Raw genomic sequence first — 18,054 nt, 5'->3', positions numbered from 1 at the left:
AACTGTATTTATTACAATATAAATAAACAATTGGTCCCTGATAATGTTGGCTTAAAAGTGTTTAATCAGTTTCACTACAACGAGAGTTACAGGGGTGAAAAGTGTATTTCTTTCTTTCTTTCTTTCTTTATTTGTTCATTTGTTACCTCAATACAGAAAATGAGTAAGTGCGTCCACCGGCAAAAAGTGGCACCATTTGCGACCGCCTATATGACCTATGCCTTAAGTCGGCCCTGGCTGACAGTTCGATTTGTAGCGCGCCAAGCCCGTCACGCAGCGACAGGTGTCAGCCGTCAGTTTGTAGCTTCATGTCACCAGCTTCCATAGATAATGACTTGCAGCGTGTCGCTGTGTTACTCCTAGTGAGAAGCATGATTGTGTTGTTCACTGCTCTTTGATTATAGAACAGAGCGGAGAAGAGACAAAAGATTCAATTATAGATTTGTTAGCCTCGAAAAAACCTCCAGATATCCTGGAACCGTAGCTACAGTACACATTACGCAGCTACATGTGTCAGAACCTAAAACACACTTTATCCCATCACTTCATCAACAACTTGTGTCTCCTTGCTCTTGAGCTACAGTAGCCAGTACAAACAGAATCACAGTAGGAAGGACTAAGCGAAAGAACTTGAGGAGAGATTTAAAAGAAATGTCTCGTGAAGAGGTGGGACAGATAGTAGAGCAGTGAACACTGCTCTGGCATTTGTGTTTTTGGCTCGAAAACACAGCTTTAAATCCTCCGTGACTGTGAGATGTGTTGTGCTGCCAGCTGCCTTCTCCCTGCACCCTCTTCAATTGCAGGCCAGTTCAAAACACCAGGCAGGTGTTGATGTTCTCGGCAGGTGGCCAGATACAGTAATTGTTGAGTCAAGTGTTAGTATTGATCAAAAAAACCCTGTTAACCTCCTAGTCATTGAATGCTGTGGTGCAGGAAAAATCCTGCCTGTGTCGCAACAAACTATATATAAAATATATTACTATTATTACCAACGGACTCTTATCATGATCCCTAAAGCCCCGCCCGGGGTGTGCCTACCTTGCCCTCTCCACACTTGGTGCCGGTCATGACGAGGCCGGGGTCGGGCAGGTCGCCCTGGCCGTCCTGGGTGCTGTAGACGTAGGTCCCGCGGCACTTCACCTCTATGCCGTCCGTCTTGATGGTGGTGTCGATGGACACGGCGTTGGTGCCTTTGGGCTTCTTGGCAGCACTGTGGCACTGGATCTTCCCACACTTTGCATCACTGGGCAGAGATACAAACACACACACACACACAAGGACACAATTAGCCTTCACTGTTTAAGGGCGAGTCATTAGAGCTCCATGTTCATGTTTGGCAACTCTGCTTTAGAGTGAAACACCTCCACACAGTCCCACCTGAGCCTGGGTGGCTCCTGAGCAGCTGCTGTGGAGCAGCAGTGAGGAGGGATGATATTACCTTTACTAATATTTATCAGTTAGTCAGTCAATCTGTGTTGTGAATTAGCAGCTGATCCAGCACATGATGGCAGGTGTGTTTTTAATGTGTGTTGATGTTTATGCGACTCAGGGAGAAGAACCATACAAACCATAATTCATCATTTAAAGGGACTATAGGTAACTTTTTACACGTATAAATGTTTTTTATTGTCAATGTGTGAACAGGTTGTAACCTAACCCTAAAAAAATTAGACCTTCTGCCACTTTTTGGGTTTCCTCTATCGGCCTGTAGACTGCTTGCATGCAGGATGTTTTTTTCTGCTTGCGGCAGGACCGTGAGTGGTGAAGCAAGAGACAGAGAGCGGCGGCGAGTGTGTGAGAAAATGAGCGAGCAGCGGAGCAGAAGACAGTTAGTTTAGCTTTGAGAACATAAAGTGAATGTTCATTGAAGTTGCAGTTTGTGCAACCTTCGTTTGGTGAGCATTAACCTGCCTGTCAGTCACGTTGTGCCTCGTCTGTTGGTAGCGCGAGCAACAGGACGCTGACTGTCGTTGACTTAACAGCCACAGGTGTCACTGTTAACAAGCAATTTCTGATTCTTTTGATTCCTTTAATTCTTGTGATATTCTACATTTTCAACAAATCTCATGTGATGATCCTGCTAACAAGTACTGTGTGTGTATCAAAGTCTCATATCTCTTCTTCCTCTGTGCCTCAGAGCTCCATTAAAAACACATCAATGAGCCACACTGTCGCACTGGGTTAATCCGCCGCTGAAAATAGTCCCAAACAAATGTCTAATATTACCAGTCTAATCCTTTAAGGTGTGTCTGGAAGGGCCATTCTTCCAATTATTTGTGTTTACAGCCAATATGCCTACTGTACAGATGTTAGCTGATGTGTGTGCTGATAGCTCAGCCTCTGACAAAGACATAATATACATCACCAGACATCTGAATTATTAAAAATGTTTAATCGGAATATCTATATTGTAGAGGGAGAAAAGACTCTTTATTTTTTTGTCAACAGCCACATAAAGTAACAGGTAACACACACACACACACACACACAGAAAGACAAACAGAGGATTAAAGAATGATGGGCACACAGCAGCTCCGTCTAGATTATTCACACGTCTTATATAATAAAACAGGCAGATAGTGCATTTCCCTATCCTCTAATCAGCTCTGTGGCTCACTGTGGCCAGAAAACACTCTAATAACTCCTGTGGGACTCCGTAATTGATTTGGGCAGTGGTGGTTCATACGATGCAGCCGTCAACCACTTTAATCCACAGCCTCATTTACATAGCTAAGTCGCTAATTTGGCTCCGTAATGAGCTGTGGCGCTGTGCCAGGGAGACTCGGAGGCCTTGTGTTGACGGTGTACAGAGGGCCTGACTCTGTGCGAGAAGGTTCGTATGTCAGGATGAAGGGATGAAACACTCAGTTCAGTTCAAAGAGCGCTCGCTAACAGCAGCAGAGATCTGCAAAGAACCAAATGTTCATATGACTACTACAAGACGACAGAAGTGAACTGTGATAGTAAGAAACCAGCACTTCTGTTATTATCTCATTAAAGCTGCATTTATTCTGGTGAGAGTTCTGGTAAGCTGAGAAACGTAGATATAAAACAGTAGATGTGACGTGTTCTGATGACTTGTCATTAGAACACCTGGGTCCAGTTTTAAACTTGCTGTAATTGGTACCTATGGTGAAAGAGGTTGTCCTTATAACCCTTGTAATTTTCTAATAAATACACCAACACTGTTTTGTATTCTAAGTAATGAGTGTAAGACAGTCTGTGTCTGTCTAAAATGAACAAAAGAATTGATTATTATAGCTCCAAGAGTACAAATCATGTTTTTAATCATGACTATAATCTCATATTTGTGGATTTATATTGCAGACAATGATTTTTTTTTTTTCAATTTGGCCTGAATTTAATATGTATATATTTCTGAATGGTTCGTATACTACTTTAGGAAATATCTTTTATGTATAGAAATCCTAAATAGAAACACATTTATGCTAAAAAAAATAATTAAATGACATACATCAGACCGGCACATACGGGTATTTTGCAAAAAGTCAAGGCAGCGCCGCCTTTTGAGGAAAAGAAAACTGAAGATCTCATAGACTTCAATGCAATTTGACGTATGTTTGGATTGTAATTTTGACAAGTTCGAATTCATTCATCTCTTGTTATACAAACGTTTGTTTTATACACATGTCTAATAATTATTTTGCGGCCGTACCTGAACCTGAGCGTTGTTGATACCTTAATAAATGAAGGTTGATCGCCGCCACGTCCCTTCAGTCTTCCCCCCGTCCAACACAGGGGCTGGATATTGCTTATCCAGACATCTCTACATATTTGATTGAATCCCGTTAGGCTAAGTGTTGTCTGTAAAAACTGAGATTTGAGGCTCATACGATACATGTTGTGTTAACAGCCAACTGTTCGACAACATGTATCGTATGTGCCTCAAATCTCAGTGTGAAAGCCTCGGTTAACCCGCTACACAACAGCTTTTCATAATTTTCTCTCCTGTGACAGTGAGTTTCTTTCCCCCAAAAGGGAGCTCAGCCTCGGCGATGGCGCCATGCTGGTCTGGTCTTTAGCTTGGAGCCATAAAGCCCCTCTATTAGATCTTTTTTAGGACATGGCAGGAGAACAAATCAGCGTTTTGGGATTTATTGTTGGTGAAACCAACTACACAGCAACTCTTCAGCACAGCGTTATTACTATCAGCAGTTTGTTTAAAGTAGAAGTTTGGAGACATGTTTAAACTTCTTCTGTTTACTCTGTTACAGTCTATGAGGGACACGGGATTGGTTTCCCCGAAAAGGGGGCGAGCTTACTCTGGATGACGTATTGCCGGTCTGATGTATGTGAGTATTTCATTTCACGTTTCATGATTTTTTTCTTTTCCTGGAACAAATGGACTTCCATACATACCTGTCTGTAATGAAACATAGCCACACTCCACTCAAGTATGCCTGAGTATGTACAGTATATTTTACTATCTGTATCTTGTTTTAGTGGAGAAATTCAGTGTCACATTGTCTAGTTTTAGTTTACGAGATTTTGTTCATGAAAATTCAAATTCAAACATACTCATTTGAGACCCAAAAAGAAAACGTATAGTCAAGAAGGCTAGTATCTACTATAGTCCTAGTATCTACTATAGTCGGACTACTCTATATACAATATGACATAGAGTAGAATATGTTTTTGTATGTGTGTTATGATGTGTCAGTATCTCCAGCATCTCTTACCTTTTCAGACACTTCATGTAGTTGCCGTGTTCATCTTTCCCACAGTTCCCAAAAGCGTTCCCTGCTGCATTGACGTCTTCAAAGCAGGCATCATGGGCCGGTCGAGCTCCTGGAAACACAACATATCCCATCAGCCCCCTGGACTCTGTTCACTTGTACCTTCTGATGGCTAACAATAATAGCAATGTTCTCATCCAAAGACATCAAATGTTAACTTGCTGACTCATAAAGGTGTTGGCAACAGATAGACGCTGGTCTACTGCACGGTGTCCACCATACAAACACACACAGTGTTAGCCCTCCTTCTGCTACAGAGAGAGATGCTAAGAAAACATGTGGCAAATATGAGATTGTAAGATCAGCCAGGACAATGTGCTTGTTTGCTGTCAAAGCCACAGTCAGATGAAAAGATCAATATCAATTTCATTCACCACATGTAGAATCAAGAGTCAGATGTTTTTTTTTTCTCAAAGTGGAGCTTCAGCCGAGCTAAAACACGGCAACCTCACTACGAAGACGGGATTTTTCAGATGCCAGCTGTTTGCTAGGAATAGCTCCAAAGCTTACGTTTTCTAAAACAACAAAGTCACATCTTCTGATTTCTATTTCTACATGCAACATGTGAATAAGACAGCTTTGGAGCTGTTGGAAGGTGGAATTGTTTCACTTTTAAGTTTAATAGCTTCATCTAGCTAAAACTAATGCAGTCTAATACAACAGCCCTGCAACATGAAGGGAGGGCACATTAGTATAATAACAGAAACACCTCTCTGTATAAGACAATACAATACAACAGCACCACAAACTACAGCCTCCTAAATGACCAAACACCTCTCGAAAACAGGTTCAACATAAACTGGGAAAAAATAGAAACAAATATTATGAGAACAAAGTTGTAATATTTCGAGAATAAAATAATATATTTCATTGATTTATTTTCATTAGGGCTGTCAATCAATTCACATATTTAATCCCAATTAATTGCAAATTAATCGCACATTTTGTATCTGTTAGAAACATTTTTTTAATTTTTTTTTTTAATTTATTTAACCAGGTACTCATTGAGATTAAGAATCTCTTTTGCAAGAGAGACCTGGCCAAGACAGCAGCATTTAAACATACATTAAAGTTTCAGACGCCACAACATAAAACAAATGCAAAATAAATACATGGCATAATATCATACAAAACACATTAAAATCAAAACACAGAAAGCTCCCGATCGACTCTGCTTCTAGGTCTTTCATTAATGTTTTAAATTCATCAAAAGTAATCAGATTTTAAAGTTTCAACTTATCTTGCAGTGTATTCCAGGAGAAGGGAGCGGAATAGCTAAAGGCCATCTTACCTAGTTCTGTGCAGACCTTAGGTACAGATAATAAGTACAGGTCAGACGAGCGTAGGCTATAGCTGCCAGTGTTGCAAGATATGAGAGTGCACAGATAGGAGGGGAGTATACCAAGAATGGACTTATAAATAAATGTGAGTCAATGTTTGTGCCTCCGCATAGACAAAGAGGGCCAATTAGCCTTGGTGTACAAGGTACAGTGATGTGTGAGCACTTTACAGCCAGTCACAAACCTCAGTGCTTTATGATAGACAGTATCTAACATTCGTAAACACTGGGCAGATGCATTCATATAAATCTACCTTACAGGAGATTTGTCAAGTATTTAATACTCTTATCAACATGGGAGTGGGCAAATATGCTGCTTTATGCAAATGTGTGTATATATTTATGATTGGAAATCAATTAACAACACACAAAAAAAGACAAATATTGTCCAGAAACTCTCACAGGTACTGCATTTAGTATAAAAATGCTCAAATCATAACATGGCAAACTGCAGCCCAACAGGCAACAACAGCTGTCAGTGTGTCAGTGTGCTGACTTGACTATGACTTGCCCCAAACTGCATGTGATTATCATAAAGTGGGCATGTCTGTAAAGGGGAGACTCGTGGGTACCCAGAGAACCCATTTTCATTCACATATCTGGAGGTCAGAGGTCAAGGGACTCCTTTGGAAATGGCAATTTTTCTCGCCAAATTTAGGCATAAGTTTGGAGCGTTATTTAGCCTCCTTCACGACAAGCTGGTGTGACATGGTTGGTACCAATGGATTCATTAAGTTTTGTAGTTTCATCTGATACCAGTGTCTTCACTCTAGTCTTCAAATCTGAGCCTGATACAACCTCTGATTGCGTTGATGTGTTACAGAAATTTGTGCCCTTAAATTGAATTTGCGTTAACGTGTTATTATTGCATTAACTTTGACAGCCCTAATGATTATTGATTATTTGATTATTCATTTGAATAACTCCTCATTATTCAGTTAACTATTTCCCTTCTGTAAAATTACATCTTTATCTTCATAAAGTTATGACTTTGTTCCTCATTATTACAAAGTTGTTCTCAACATTGTGTTAACTCTATTTCTCAAAGTCTCAGTTTTCCCCTAACAGTGGCATTACAACAGCCTTGTTTTTAGTCTTTGTAAAATAATAATAATAATAATAATAAGAAGAAGAAGATAAGAAGAAGAAGAATAATGCATAATAATAATAATAATGCAGAAAAATAAAATAAGTTGATGCACAATAAAAGTCAATGTGTTGCTTTTATCTATTGTACTCTGTTGTGCTGCTGTATAAACGCTGCCGTGCTTGTGACTGCAGAGAGGGAAGAAAACAAATCCGTCTGGCTTTGATGAGTGTTTATTTTGACAGACTAGTGCCAGCTCATGTTATTATTCATAGTATTAATAAACTCTGACGTACCGTGCAGCACAACTGCTGTCAAATCTGTTGCTGTTGTTTAAAGCACTTTTACACCAATACCGGCTATTAGCGGTTGAACTCCCCGAGTAAAAGCACTGACCTTTAAAATCTCCTCTAAATCCCTCATTTCAGAGTGTTTAAACAAAGGCTTACCACCGGTCTGAGGGCATGTAAATCCCTGTAATACTGAGTGAAAGGGGTTCAGTGTATGCTGTGTATCGTGTGGTAGTAGACTTTTCATTACCGTAGCCCCAGAGCTGCAGGCACTGCTGTTCGTGGGTGAGGCACATGCCGTTGTAGCAGTAGGCCACTCCGTACTGACAGGCGGAGCCGTCCAGCAGGTAGACGTTGGAAGGACAGTAGGGAGAGGCCCCGGTGCAGTACTCTGGCAGGTCACATGCCCCCGCTGGCCCTCGACACATGGTACCTGCCTGCTTCAGCTGGCAGAGACAGGGAACAAGCAGTGAGAGGAGGGTAGGGAGGAGGGAGGGGAAGGCACAAGACATCTGAAACTACATGAAGATCACCACTGATGTGGTCAATCTCAGAGGGATGATGCATACTGGACCTTTTCTTGTAGTAAAATATAGTTTAAAACCTTTATTATTTCAGGTGATAGTGTGTTTAAACAGTGAATAGCCTGTAATAAAATTTGTATTTAATAAATTATCACAAACTAATAGCATTACAATGCTGTTTCCAGGGCAGAAGTACTGGCTGGAATCTCTTTATAATATAAAACTATGTCTATTCTATAGTAATGCAGAGAGAATGGAAGGAAAGTGGATCAATATGAGCCCATTAGCTCCTTTTGGCCTCGGAGCCTCAGAGCAGATTTTTGGCGATGCAAAAAAAAACGGTCAGAGAAAAATAACATAGTAGGAATGTATGGACAAAACAAGATGACATAAGCACTGTAGTGTTTTCAAACTGTGGAATACAACAACCTATTGTGGTATGTAACTATGTGGTTATATCTTTACAAGGCATGAAGTCAACCTGAAGAACTTTAATAGCAGTAAATAGATACTAAACACGTCGGGCTGACCTTTCAAACATCTAGTGTATTTCCATTAAATAAAACCTTGGGTAGATAGATAAACAATATACAATATATGTAGCTGTTACACTGTAGAGTGCACAAATGCTTTTACTAGTAATAGTTTATCACATAGCTTGAGGTCAGAGGTCAAGGGACCCATTTGAAAATGGCCATGCCAGTTTTTCCTCGCCACAATGTACAGTAAATATGGAGCGTTATTTAGCCTCCTTTGCAACAAGAATCCAATGGATTCTTTAGGTTTTGTAGTTTCATATGATACCACTGTCTTCACTCTAGCTTTAAAACCAAGTCTGTTACAACCTAAAAATCGCAAGTTGCGTTAATGCATTAAAGAAATTAGAGCTGTTATTGCGTTAACTTTGACAGCCAGCTAGTTTTTACTAAACTTAAACCAACTAAAAGCTGCATTATAACTTTTCTTGGGCACTTCGGGGCAGCAAATCACACTGAAAGCACAATATCCGACATATTAGCTCCTCGTACAGTTGTTATAGCAATCGAAATTAATAAGAATTTGACTGTTCCCACATCCAGCAGACACAGAACAACATTAAAATTAATTTGGATTTGTGTCCACCTGAAGAATGTTAGTCCAATATTCTCTCTCCTTTTAGCTCCGTTTTGGTCTCCACCACCTCCTGAGAACAATATCTGTCTCTTTAGCTGCTAAACGCTGCACTATTAGTTACCCAGCTGGTCTCTAACTATGTCTGTCTGCTGATTGCTGCGGAAAACCCAAAACAATGAGTTAAAAGAGGCTAAAAATCTCATAAAAATATTCACAAGTGTAGCTTTAAGGGGAATTTTTAAAACTTAAAACAAGCATTATGATGTTGAATGGAATAAAACATAAAAAAGTATCTATTTGGTATGTAATGAAATAAAATAGCAGCCGTGACAGTAGAACTGAAGAACAGTATGTGTAATGTGCACCTCTGTGTAATAGGTATAAGGAGGATATTAACATATACAGCCTGTACAATAAGAGGAAAATGTGTATAGAAGAAGAGGAACAATATTGTGATGCAGAGTGAAAGGAAGTATAGCTCCTCTTCTTCAGACGGTGCAGAAGTTAATTCCTTCTTCAGTATTTTGACTCTCCTGTCAGGTTAAAGCTCAGTCAAATTGGGGTTCACACTTGCGGGTATTACAATGGGATGTCAGGATTTGCATTTGTACGGTGAGATGAGAGCACAGATGAAAAGTGTAGGTGTGAGCCGTGCTGTGATGGGAGCTGACACACGCTGCGGGTACAGTATGTCAGCACACTGACATGATGACTGACAGTGAACTAATGATACTGAGATAGTACAGCAAGCAAGGCGAGCTCCCCTCCTACGCCACGCTGCATGCATGTGTGTGTGTGATTCTTACTTTGCAGCCCTCGCAACACACTCCATGGGCACACTGGGCCTCCTCCTTCAAGGTGCAGTTATTGGCATTGCAGCAGTCATTGGTGCATTCCTGTCACACAAACATACACACGTTATCACAACTAAGTCAACACAGATCAAACACATAATTCCCTAAAGTTACAGAGCCTCATACTCAATCCACCTTACTTCACCTCTTCTTCAACATCACACATCAAACGGTACCACTTTCTAATAAGTTGCCCTTCAGTAAGGGTTTATAGATTGTAAGTAATGGCTTTATTAAACCATTTTTAACAACAGCATTTGGGTTGTGAATTGTTTTACAAATAGATCTACAGTTTTAAATGTTAGTGTGTCATTAATGCAGGGTGATGAACCATCTGGTAAGCAGTTACAGATCCTAGTAAGTCTTTAATAAGGGGTAATAAAATCAGGTCTGCAGTTGTGAATGTCAATAAGACATTAATTAAGGATAATAAACATCAAGTCAGCGGTTAAGTGAGATATTAAAAAAGGGTAATAAACCATCTCGCCAACAGCTATACATGTTAGTATGTCCTTTTTAAGCGTAACAAAAATGCGGTCATTGAGGAAAAGATTTTAAAAATAGCAGCAGTTATAAAACGTATTAAGTGATTAATAAAGAGTATTAACATAAGTTGGCCATTACAGATGTTAGTAAGTCATTAATAGAGGGAAATAAACATCTGGTTAGCAGTTATAACTGTTAGTAAGTCATTAATAAAGGGTAATAAACATATAGTTAGCAGTTATAATTGTCACTAAGTCATTAATAAAGGGTAATAAACATCTGGTTAGCAGTTATAATTGTTAGTAAGTCATTAATAAAGGGTAATAAACATCTGGTTAGCAGTTATAATTGTTAGTAAGTCATTCATAAAGGGTAATATGCCACCAACTCAGCAGTTTTAAACATTAGTAAGACATTAATGAAGGGTAATAAACCATCTGGTCAGCAGTTATAAATGTTAATAAGTCATCCTAAAGGGTAATAAACATTAAGTTAGCAGTAATAAATGTTAGTAAGTTATCAATAAAAGGTAATAAGACATCAATTCAGCATTTATAAATGCTACTGTGTTATTAAGAAAGGGTCGTTACAGCTTACAAGTCTGCAGTTGTAAATGTTAATAGGTTGTTAATTAACACACACAACTTCCCGGATGCCCTGCAGTACCACACAGCAACAGGTTTTAATGATAAACCAAAAAGATAAAAAGATAAATCTATTATATAAGGTTCATTAAACCCTTCTAGGTAGCAGTTCCAGACGATTGACAACTGTGACAGACAAGTCACAATTTGAACAGACGTCGGCGGGAAGAAAATAAAAAAAATCCAGAGACATGATTTTTTGCTGCTGCTCTTCTATCAAACCATGTACACAAAGAAAACATCTCCTGTTGCCATGGCGCCCTCTGCCAAACCACGCTTACACTCAAAACAAATGTGGGAGTTAACTCGAGCAAGAGAAAAAAAAAGCCAAGGATACCAGCAAGAAAGAACAGAGAGGGGATTATGGGTGAACACATCACAACACAACAACAGGAAAAAACACTGACTTTTTGTAGTGTGATGATACGAACAATAAGACTGAGCCAATGTTTGAATTTTAAAACTGGAATGCCAACTTTCTGATATTTTCAAAATAAAAACGTTGCCTCTCTGGCTTTACTGTGACAGATTTGGTTTTGAAAGGATTCTAACATCCTTTCTTAAAAAACAGAAAAAAGAGGATTGCATTTAGTTTATAATCTGGAACTCCACACCCATATGCATGCCGTGTGTATCATACATTTGGTAAATCACAAGATGAGTCCTGAAAGCAGCATTCTGCAGCTCGTCTCATTTGCAATGCTAAGAACAGGTGGCCTGTCAGCAGCCTGAGCTGGACTGTCAGCTCCGCTCTGAGTGGGAGTCATAACAAACGGCCCCGTCAACGGCGCTGCTGTTGTCAGCTACCAATTTGCTTCCTCTGTTTTCAATTTGCTCTGCAGCGTGAACCAAAGTAGGTTTACTTAACCTCTGGGTTTATTGAGCGCAAACACTTCATCCCGATTTGAGGAAACTTTAAGCAATCTTTCAGCTGTGTTGCACGAAGGCAACGCAGAGCGCATCGTTGATGAGGCCGTGACGACGCTGCTCGACGCAAAGATAAACCTGAAGTAAAAGAGTAAAAACAGCTGCTTTTTCGACCACTGACGTGTGAAAACTAACAAATAGATCAGTTTCACTTAATGTTATACTACACTTAATGTATATTATATATAAAGTTCTTATTTCATGGATGTTTAAACTCCTATTTTTCTTATTTCTATTTGGATAAACATGGTCCAAGTTTTGGCACTGCAGCTCCCATCACGCTTTGGGTGATGCAAATGTTATAGAGTTTACCAAAGAAGCTTTACCTAAGCCTATTTTTCTTTTAGCCTGTACTTGTTTAACAAAACAATCTTAACTCAAAGGCCACTTACTAGCTTTTTATAGAGCTTTCAACCACATCTCACCATGCCTTCATCAGCAACTGGAGTTTGAAAACTCTGGAAAGAGCCACTAACTGGACCTTCAGTTGAGGTTATTTCCAAGGTCAATAATGAACTTTCACTCTAATGTACTTATTATTTACTCTCTATTTAATGTATTTATTTTAGAGCTGATGTGAGTAATGTAGGCAATAACTCACTGTCAACATGGTAACAGAGTAAAGGAATAGTTAATGTGCTTTCTTTCCGAGAGTGAGATGAGAAGATGGATATCATTCTCATATATGTGTGTTAAGTAGAAAGCTGTAACAAAGAGTAAAGAAGCAAAGAGGTGAAACTCTGGTGCTTTTTTGACAACAGCTGCTAGACGGTGCTGCGGTAGCGATGCCGTCATTTTGGACTGAAAATGGCAATGAGTCTGTGGCCATCACTAGAAATGATTTGATTTGCAGAGGTAGTTTTATGGGGTTGATTAGTTCAGACAACAACATAACTGACTAAATGTGCTCACATCAGGTTCTCCACAGTCGCACTCTTCTCCGTCCTCCACAAAGCCGTTGCCGCACTTCTTGCCCCCCACCAGGTCCTTCATGTTGGGCATGTTGAAGAGACACATGCCACCTCCCTTCTGGAAGTAGCTGTCCAGGTCACGTTTGCTGCAGCGACTGAAGACGCGTGGGAACGGATGCCTACAAAGGGACATTTTTCATTTTTGAGGAGCAAAATTTGCAAAAATATCCTATAAACATTATTCTGTTCTTTCTTTTCTTTGCTGAGATGTAACAATAGTTCTTTGTGTTTCTATGTGTGGTGTGTTGAAGTATTGTAGGACAACATACAAAGGCTTTCACTACCGGGAAATGTTGTCTTTCATTCAGTTTAATGTCAAGGACAACACAGGAAATACAATATCAGTGAAAACTGCTGATTAAAAATCTATGATGATCATAATAAAGTAGAACAAAAGTTTGTGTTTTTACATCTGAGAGAAATCAAAAATCTCAAGTGACAAGGCGAGCTCTCCAGGCGGCCACATTAATATGTAAGTTGTTTTTTTCCTTCAGCTGATGAAAGTGTTATTGTTATGTCAAGCTGTTCAGCTCAGTGTAGAGTAAGCAGGTTTTGTGCTGAAGCCTGATGCGATGCTGGAGGCTCACCCGGTGGCGGCAGCCATCACGCAGCCTCCCTGCTCAGCGGTGGCCTCCACGCAGCAGCCGTCATGGTCGTGGCTCATGCCGAAGTTGTGGCCGATCTCGTGGGCCATGGTGGCCGCGGCGCCGATGGACACCTCTGAATGGTCCTGTGGGTGAGTTAGAGGGAGGTCTCATTTACATGTGGAGGCTGATAGGCATGGCTGTATGAATGCAAACATACAGATTTTAGGTACAGACTTCATGCAAGAGCCTGTTTTAATATGTGCCAGGCCATTTATGAGCTCCCCCCTCCCTGTTTGTCCCATTCTCAGTGTGGTTTGGAAGACGGAATCATGTCACACCACATGACATGACATCATCAACACCAAGAATACAAAACATGTATCATATGATGGTTGAAAGGGATTTTTTGTGCAGATAGCTGACAACTTAAATATTAATTTGTATTAATTACTTCTAGGGCTATCAATTGATTAAAAAATTAAATCGTTAATTAATCGCACATTTTTTATCTGTTCAAAATGTACCTTAAAGGGAGATTTGTCAAGTATTTAATAATCTTATCAACATGGGAGTGGACAAATATGCTGCTTTATGCAAATGTATGTATATATTTATTATTGGAAATCAATTAACAACACAAAACAATGACAAATATTGTCCAGAAACCCTCACAGGTACTGCATTTAGCTTAAAAAAAATATGCTCAAATCATAACATGGCAAACTGCAGCCCAACAGGCAACAACAGCTGTCAGTGTGTCAGTGTGCTGACTTGACTATGACTTGCCCCAAACTGCATGTGATTATCATAAAGTGAGCATGTCTGTAAAGGGGAGACTCGTGGGTACCCATAGAACCCATTTTCATTCACATATCTTGAGGTCAGAGGTCAAGGGTCCCCTTTGAAAATGGCCATGATAGTTTTTCCTCACCAAAATTTAGCGCAAGTTCGCAGCGTTATTCAACCTCCAAGTTTGCACCATTGGTACCAATGGATTCCTTAGGTTTTGTAGTTTCATATGATTCACTCTAGCTTTAAAAGTGAGACCGCTACATTCTTAAAATTGAAAGTTACGTTAATGCGTTAAAGAAATTAGTGGCGTTAAAAACGAATCTGCCCTAATTAAGATTAATAAAGATTCTGATTGTTCTATGGGTCCCAAACAGTAAGGTACACATATGTGTACATGTGTTTGAAGTGGTTAGATGATGCAAAGTTGAAGCTTAACTCCTGCAGAAGTGTCCTCGTTCCAGAGGTGAAAAAGCGAAACTCACCAGAGTGGAGCTGCGTGAACACACACAGCAGCGACAGTATTCCGATGTATTTAGCTCCTCTTTGATCCGCTGAAAGCTGTCATTCACTCTTAACTCTGCCTCTGAATTATGCATACTGTATAACATAGGGATGTGTTAACTGTCTGGAAATGCCAATGTTCTGCAGTGAAATGCTTCTCATGCTATTTAGCGCTCTGGGGTCCAAACCACAGAGGTAATGTGTGTGAAGTGTTGTGCTGGTTCTGTCGTGGTGAGCGGCTCAGTCGGTAACAGGACATTTGGATTCTGCAGACCACCTCTGCACAGAGGAGAGCTAACAGCCCATTAGAAGCTAATCAGGCTTGGAAAAGCTATCGATCTCTCCGGCTGCGTCCATTCAGTCCACTGCACACGTATATGAAGCCATACAGATACACAGGCTGGATAATACTACATAGCGGGTATTTTTAAAGGGCGGGTCATTTATTTGGGGTAGTTTTTTTATATCATTCTGTAGCTTCCCAGTGGTGTTCCTTATGTATTCAACATCCAAATTTTGATATCAAGTTGGATATGGTCACCCTAAAATTGCCACGAGCACTGCGCTCAAAGTTCAAATTATTTCAACTTTGACCTCGGCTTCTGCTGACCTTTCAAAGCGCAACCAATGAGAAGAGCTGCAACTGTTGCCTAGAAACAGTGAATGGCGTTCCGTTCGCTCTTTGTGAGGACATATTTTACCTGCTGCCTCTGCAAGGCTGTGCACCCTTCCTCGCTGTCACTGAAGAGCAAATCTCTTATCATGTGAAGGCAGCTTCACACATGACCCACTCTTGATATCCAATTATTGATTAGTGCAGCTTTGACTTCTCACCTTGTTCGATCACCTTTAACCTAATCACGACCCATCCCTAATTTCAACTTTGACCCGAAAAGAAAAACCCAAAGCTGACGCAAAAACGAAGAAGTGTTGACCAAAAGTCTATATTTTAGAGGACATTCTGCTCGCACAAAAAAAGCACAGACAATCAATAAAAGATGAATTCAAGCTGGGAGGAAATATTGAGGGTAAAAAAAAAAAAAAAAGAGTTTCAGGGGGAGGAAAATGATAGAGTGGAAGAAAAGAGGAGAAATGTATTCCCACGTACCACGTTGATGCCTCCAGAGTTTTCCAGGCTGCACATCCCCTCCAGCGGCGCCATCCCGATAGTCGTCCCCTTGAAAATCACACCGCTATCGGAGCCACACAAACACACACACACACACACACAACGAAAAAATCACTTAACCTTAATCTCCTCCCTGTTCACTTACAGGCTCCACAGTGGATGCACATTGATTGCAGATGCAGCAGCACTGCACAGGGCAGACATGACGAGCCTGTCAGATGTGGGAGAGGGCGTGTGGAGAACCCCAATTCACCGTGTGGTCTCCTGGCAGTCAGCTTGTCACTTAGCATCCAAAAACAAAATCAAGCTCTGTCTGATGAATCAAAACAAAATAGGCCCTTTGGTATCAGCACAACTAATTATGGAGCGAGAGGGGCCAACAATTTACTGTTTACGGATGACTGTTTGTTTGTGTGTGTGTGTGTGCCCGCAGTCAAACTGTGATGCTGTTCAGCTCAATTATAGCCGACTGAAGCGAGATCTTTTGCTTAATAAAATCCCTGTTTAACTAATCATTTTTCAATTTATACTCTAACAAAATATGAAATTACCTGACCCCAAAGCTGGGAGCGTTTCTGTCAGTAGAGCCGCACACAGGCTCATCGGGGGACGGGGAGGTGGATGTGAGAGGATGTGGAGTTAATCAGCTTTCTTATTAGCTGAGGCACACAGTGATGATATGAACTTGTGTGTTCGCACATCAGGAGGGAGAAGAAAGTCTGCAGCTTATCACTCCACACAGAAACTACAGCAGCTACTTTCACTGGAAGTTACGAGGTGGGTAGAGTAGTGAAAGCTGCACTTAAAGTACTGTTACTTTGTGAAAACTCAAGTACATCAAGTAAAAATGACTGGAGTGGCGAGCCCAACTGACTTTTCAGTTTTAGAGCAAGAGCGAATATACTGGCATCATATGAAACTAGAAACGAATCTATTGGTACCAACCATGTCGTGCAAACTTGCCAGAGAGGAGGCTAAATAAGCTCCAAATTTAGGCTGAATTGCAGGGGCAGAGTTTATGTTTCTCTGAGTCTAACACTTGTCGAGACCGGACAAATAGTTTATTCAAGTCAGAACTTGAAGTGTACAACTCAGTTTACAGTAACACATAAGAATGTAAAGCATGAGCAGTTAAGCTGCTGCTGTAGGCAGCTGGAGCAACAGCTGCAGTCCCCCGTCACTGTCAACACTGGTTCTGTGCATCCACAGTGCTGCTGTGCATTTTAAAGAGCAACTTAAAGACAACTTGAATTTCTTGGGTGAATTTCTACTTTAGGATTTATGAAAATCATGATTTGAAAAATAAATATTTGATATAGAGTTTTGAGCAAGTCCCTGCGTTGCATCAGATGACGTCACATAAGGGAGTTGGTTTCCCTGATCCTGCCACAGCACAGTGAGTCCGTGGGCAGCTCTCATATAGTCAGTCTGTCTTTCTTTTGTTGCTAGTTTACATTTCATTTCTTGGTGAATCCGGTTTATGCAGTATACAGTTTTCCTAAACGGAAAAAGAACGGTGCCAGCTTTGGTGCCTTGGTGTGTTCTGTGCAGGTGAAGAGACAGGACTTTGCTGCTGTCGTGTGCAGGAAACTCCCCGTCCACTGATGTGGATCTCTTACTCTGCTCTCTCCCCTGTAGTAGAACACTGAAAATGTTATATTGTGGAGTGTTTAACCTCTAGTGGCACTATGGAGCAGTTTTTAATGAGTGGGTCCCTGTACTAACTCACACAGACATCTGCTCCCACCCAAGCCAGTGAGCCATCTTCGCCACGGTTTTACAGCCCGGCTTGCCCGGCTCAGGCGGCTGTCGTTCGCCCCCTCTACCAGACATCTGGCAGCGTGTCGAGGCATCCTGCCAGCAGCCACTGAAGACGAGAGCCCTGTCTCAGGTGGATTCTCTCAGGGTGCAGGGTCGCACAGAGGCATATTACCCCGACGTGCACCCCCTCGCGGCCTGCTTCCACCGGCAGCCAGCTGGTCAGAGAGCAGGAAGCCTCTAACACCGCTGCTGCATGACAGGGAGACGCTGGAATATCAAGATATTTCAACTG

The 18,054-nt window shown here is 40.8% G+C and overlaps 1 protein-coding gene across 1 annotated transcript in view; it reads right to left on the bottom strand.

Moving 5' to 3' along the window:
- The window catches only part of adam19a (ADAM metallopeptidase domain 19a), a 171,749-nt gene that overhangs the window by 22,224 nt on the left and 131,471 nt on the right, over positions 1-18,054 (bottom strand). The window contains exons 10-16 of the mRNA XM_037758149.1: positions 15,981-16,065; positions 13,580-13,722; positions 12,934-13,111; positions 9,917-10,006; positions 7,724-7,919; positions 4,701-4,809; positions 1,039-1,243 (exon numbers count right to left, since the gene is read on the bottom strand). Coding sequence (XP_037614077.1) covers positions 1,039-1,243; positions 4,701-4,809; positions 7,724-7,919; positions 9,917-10,006; positions 12,934-13,111; positions 13,580-13,722; positions 15,981-16,065 — 1,006 coding nt within the window. The remainder of the gene's footprint in view (positions 1-1,038; positions 1,244-4,700; positions 4,810-7,723; positions 7,920-9,916; positions 10,007-12,933; positions 13,112-13,579; positions 13,723-15,980; positions 16,066-18,054) is intronic.

The sequence above is a fragment of the Sebastes umbrosus genome, chromosome 22, assembly GCF_015220745.1.
Source record: "Sebastes umbrosus isolate fSebUmb1 chromosome 22, fSebUmb1.pri, whole genome shotgun sequence".
Taxonomy (NCBI): domain Eukaryota; kingdom Metazoa; phylum Chordata; class Actinopteri; order Perciformes; family Sebastidae; genus Sebastes; species Sebastes umbrosus.
Note: the sequence above shows the minus strand (reverse complement) of the source record. Positions and strands in the feature narration are given on the sequence as shown.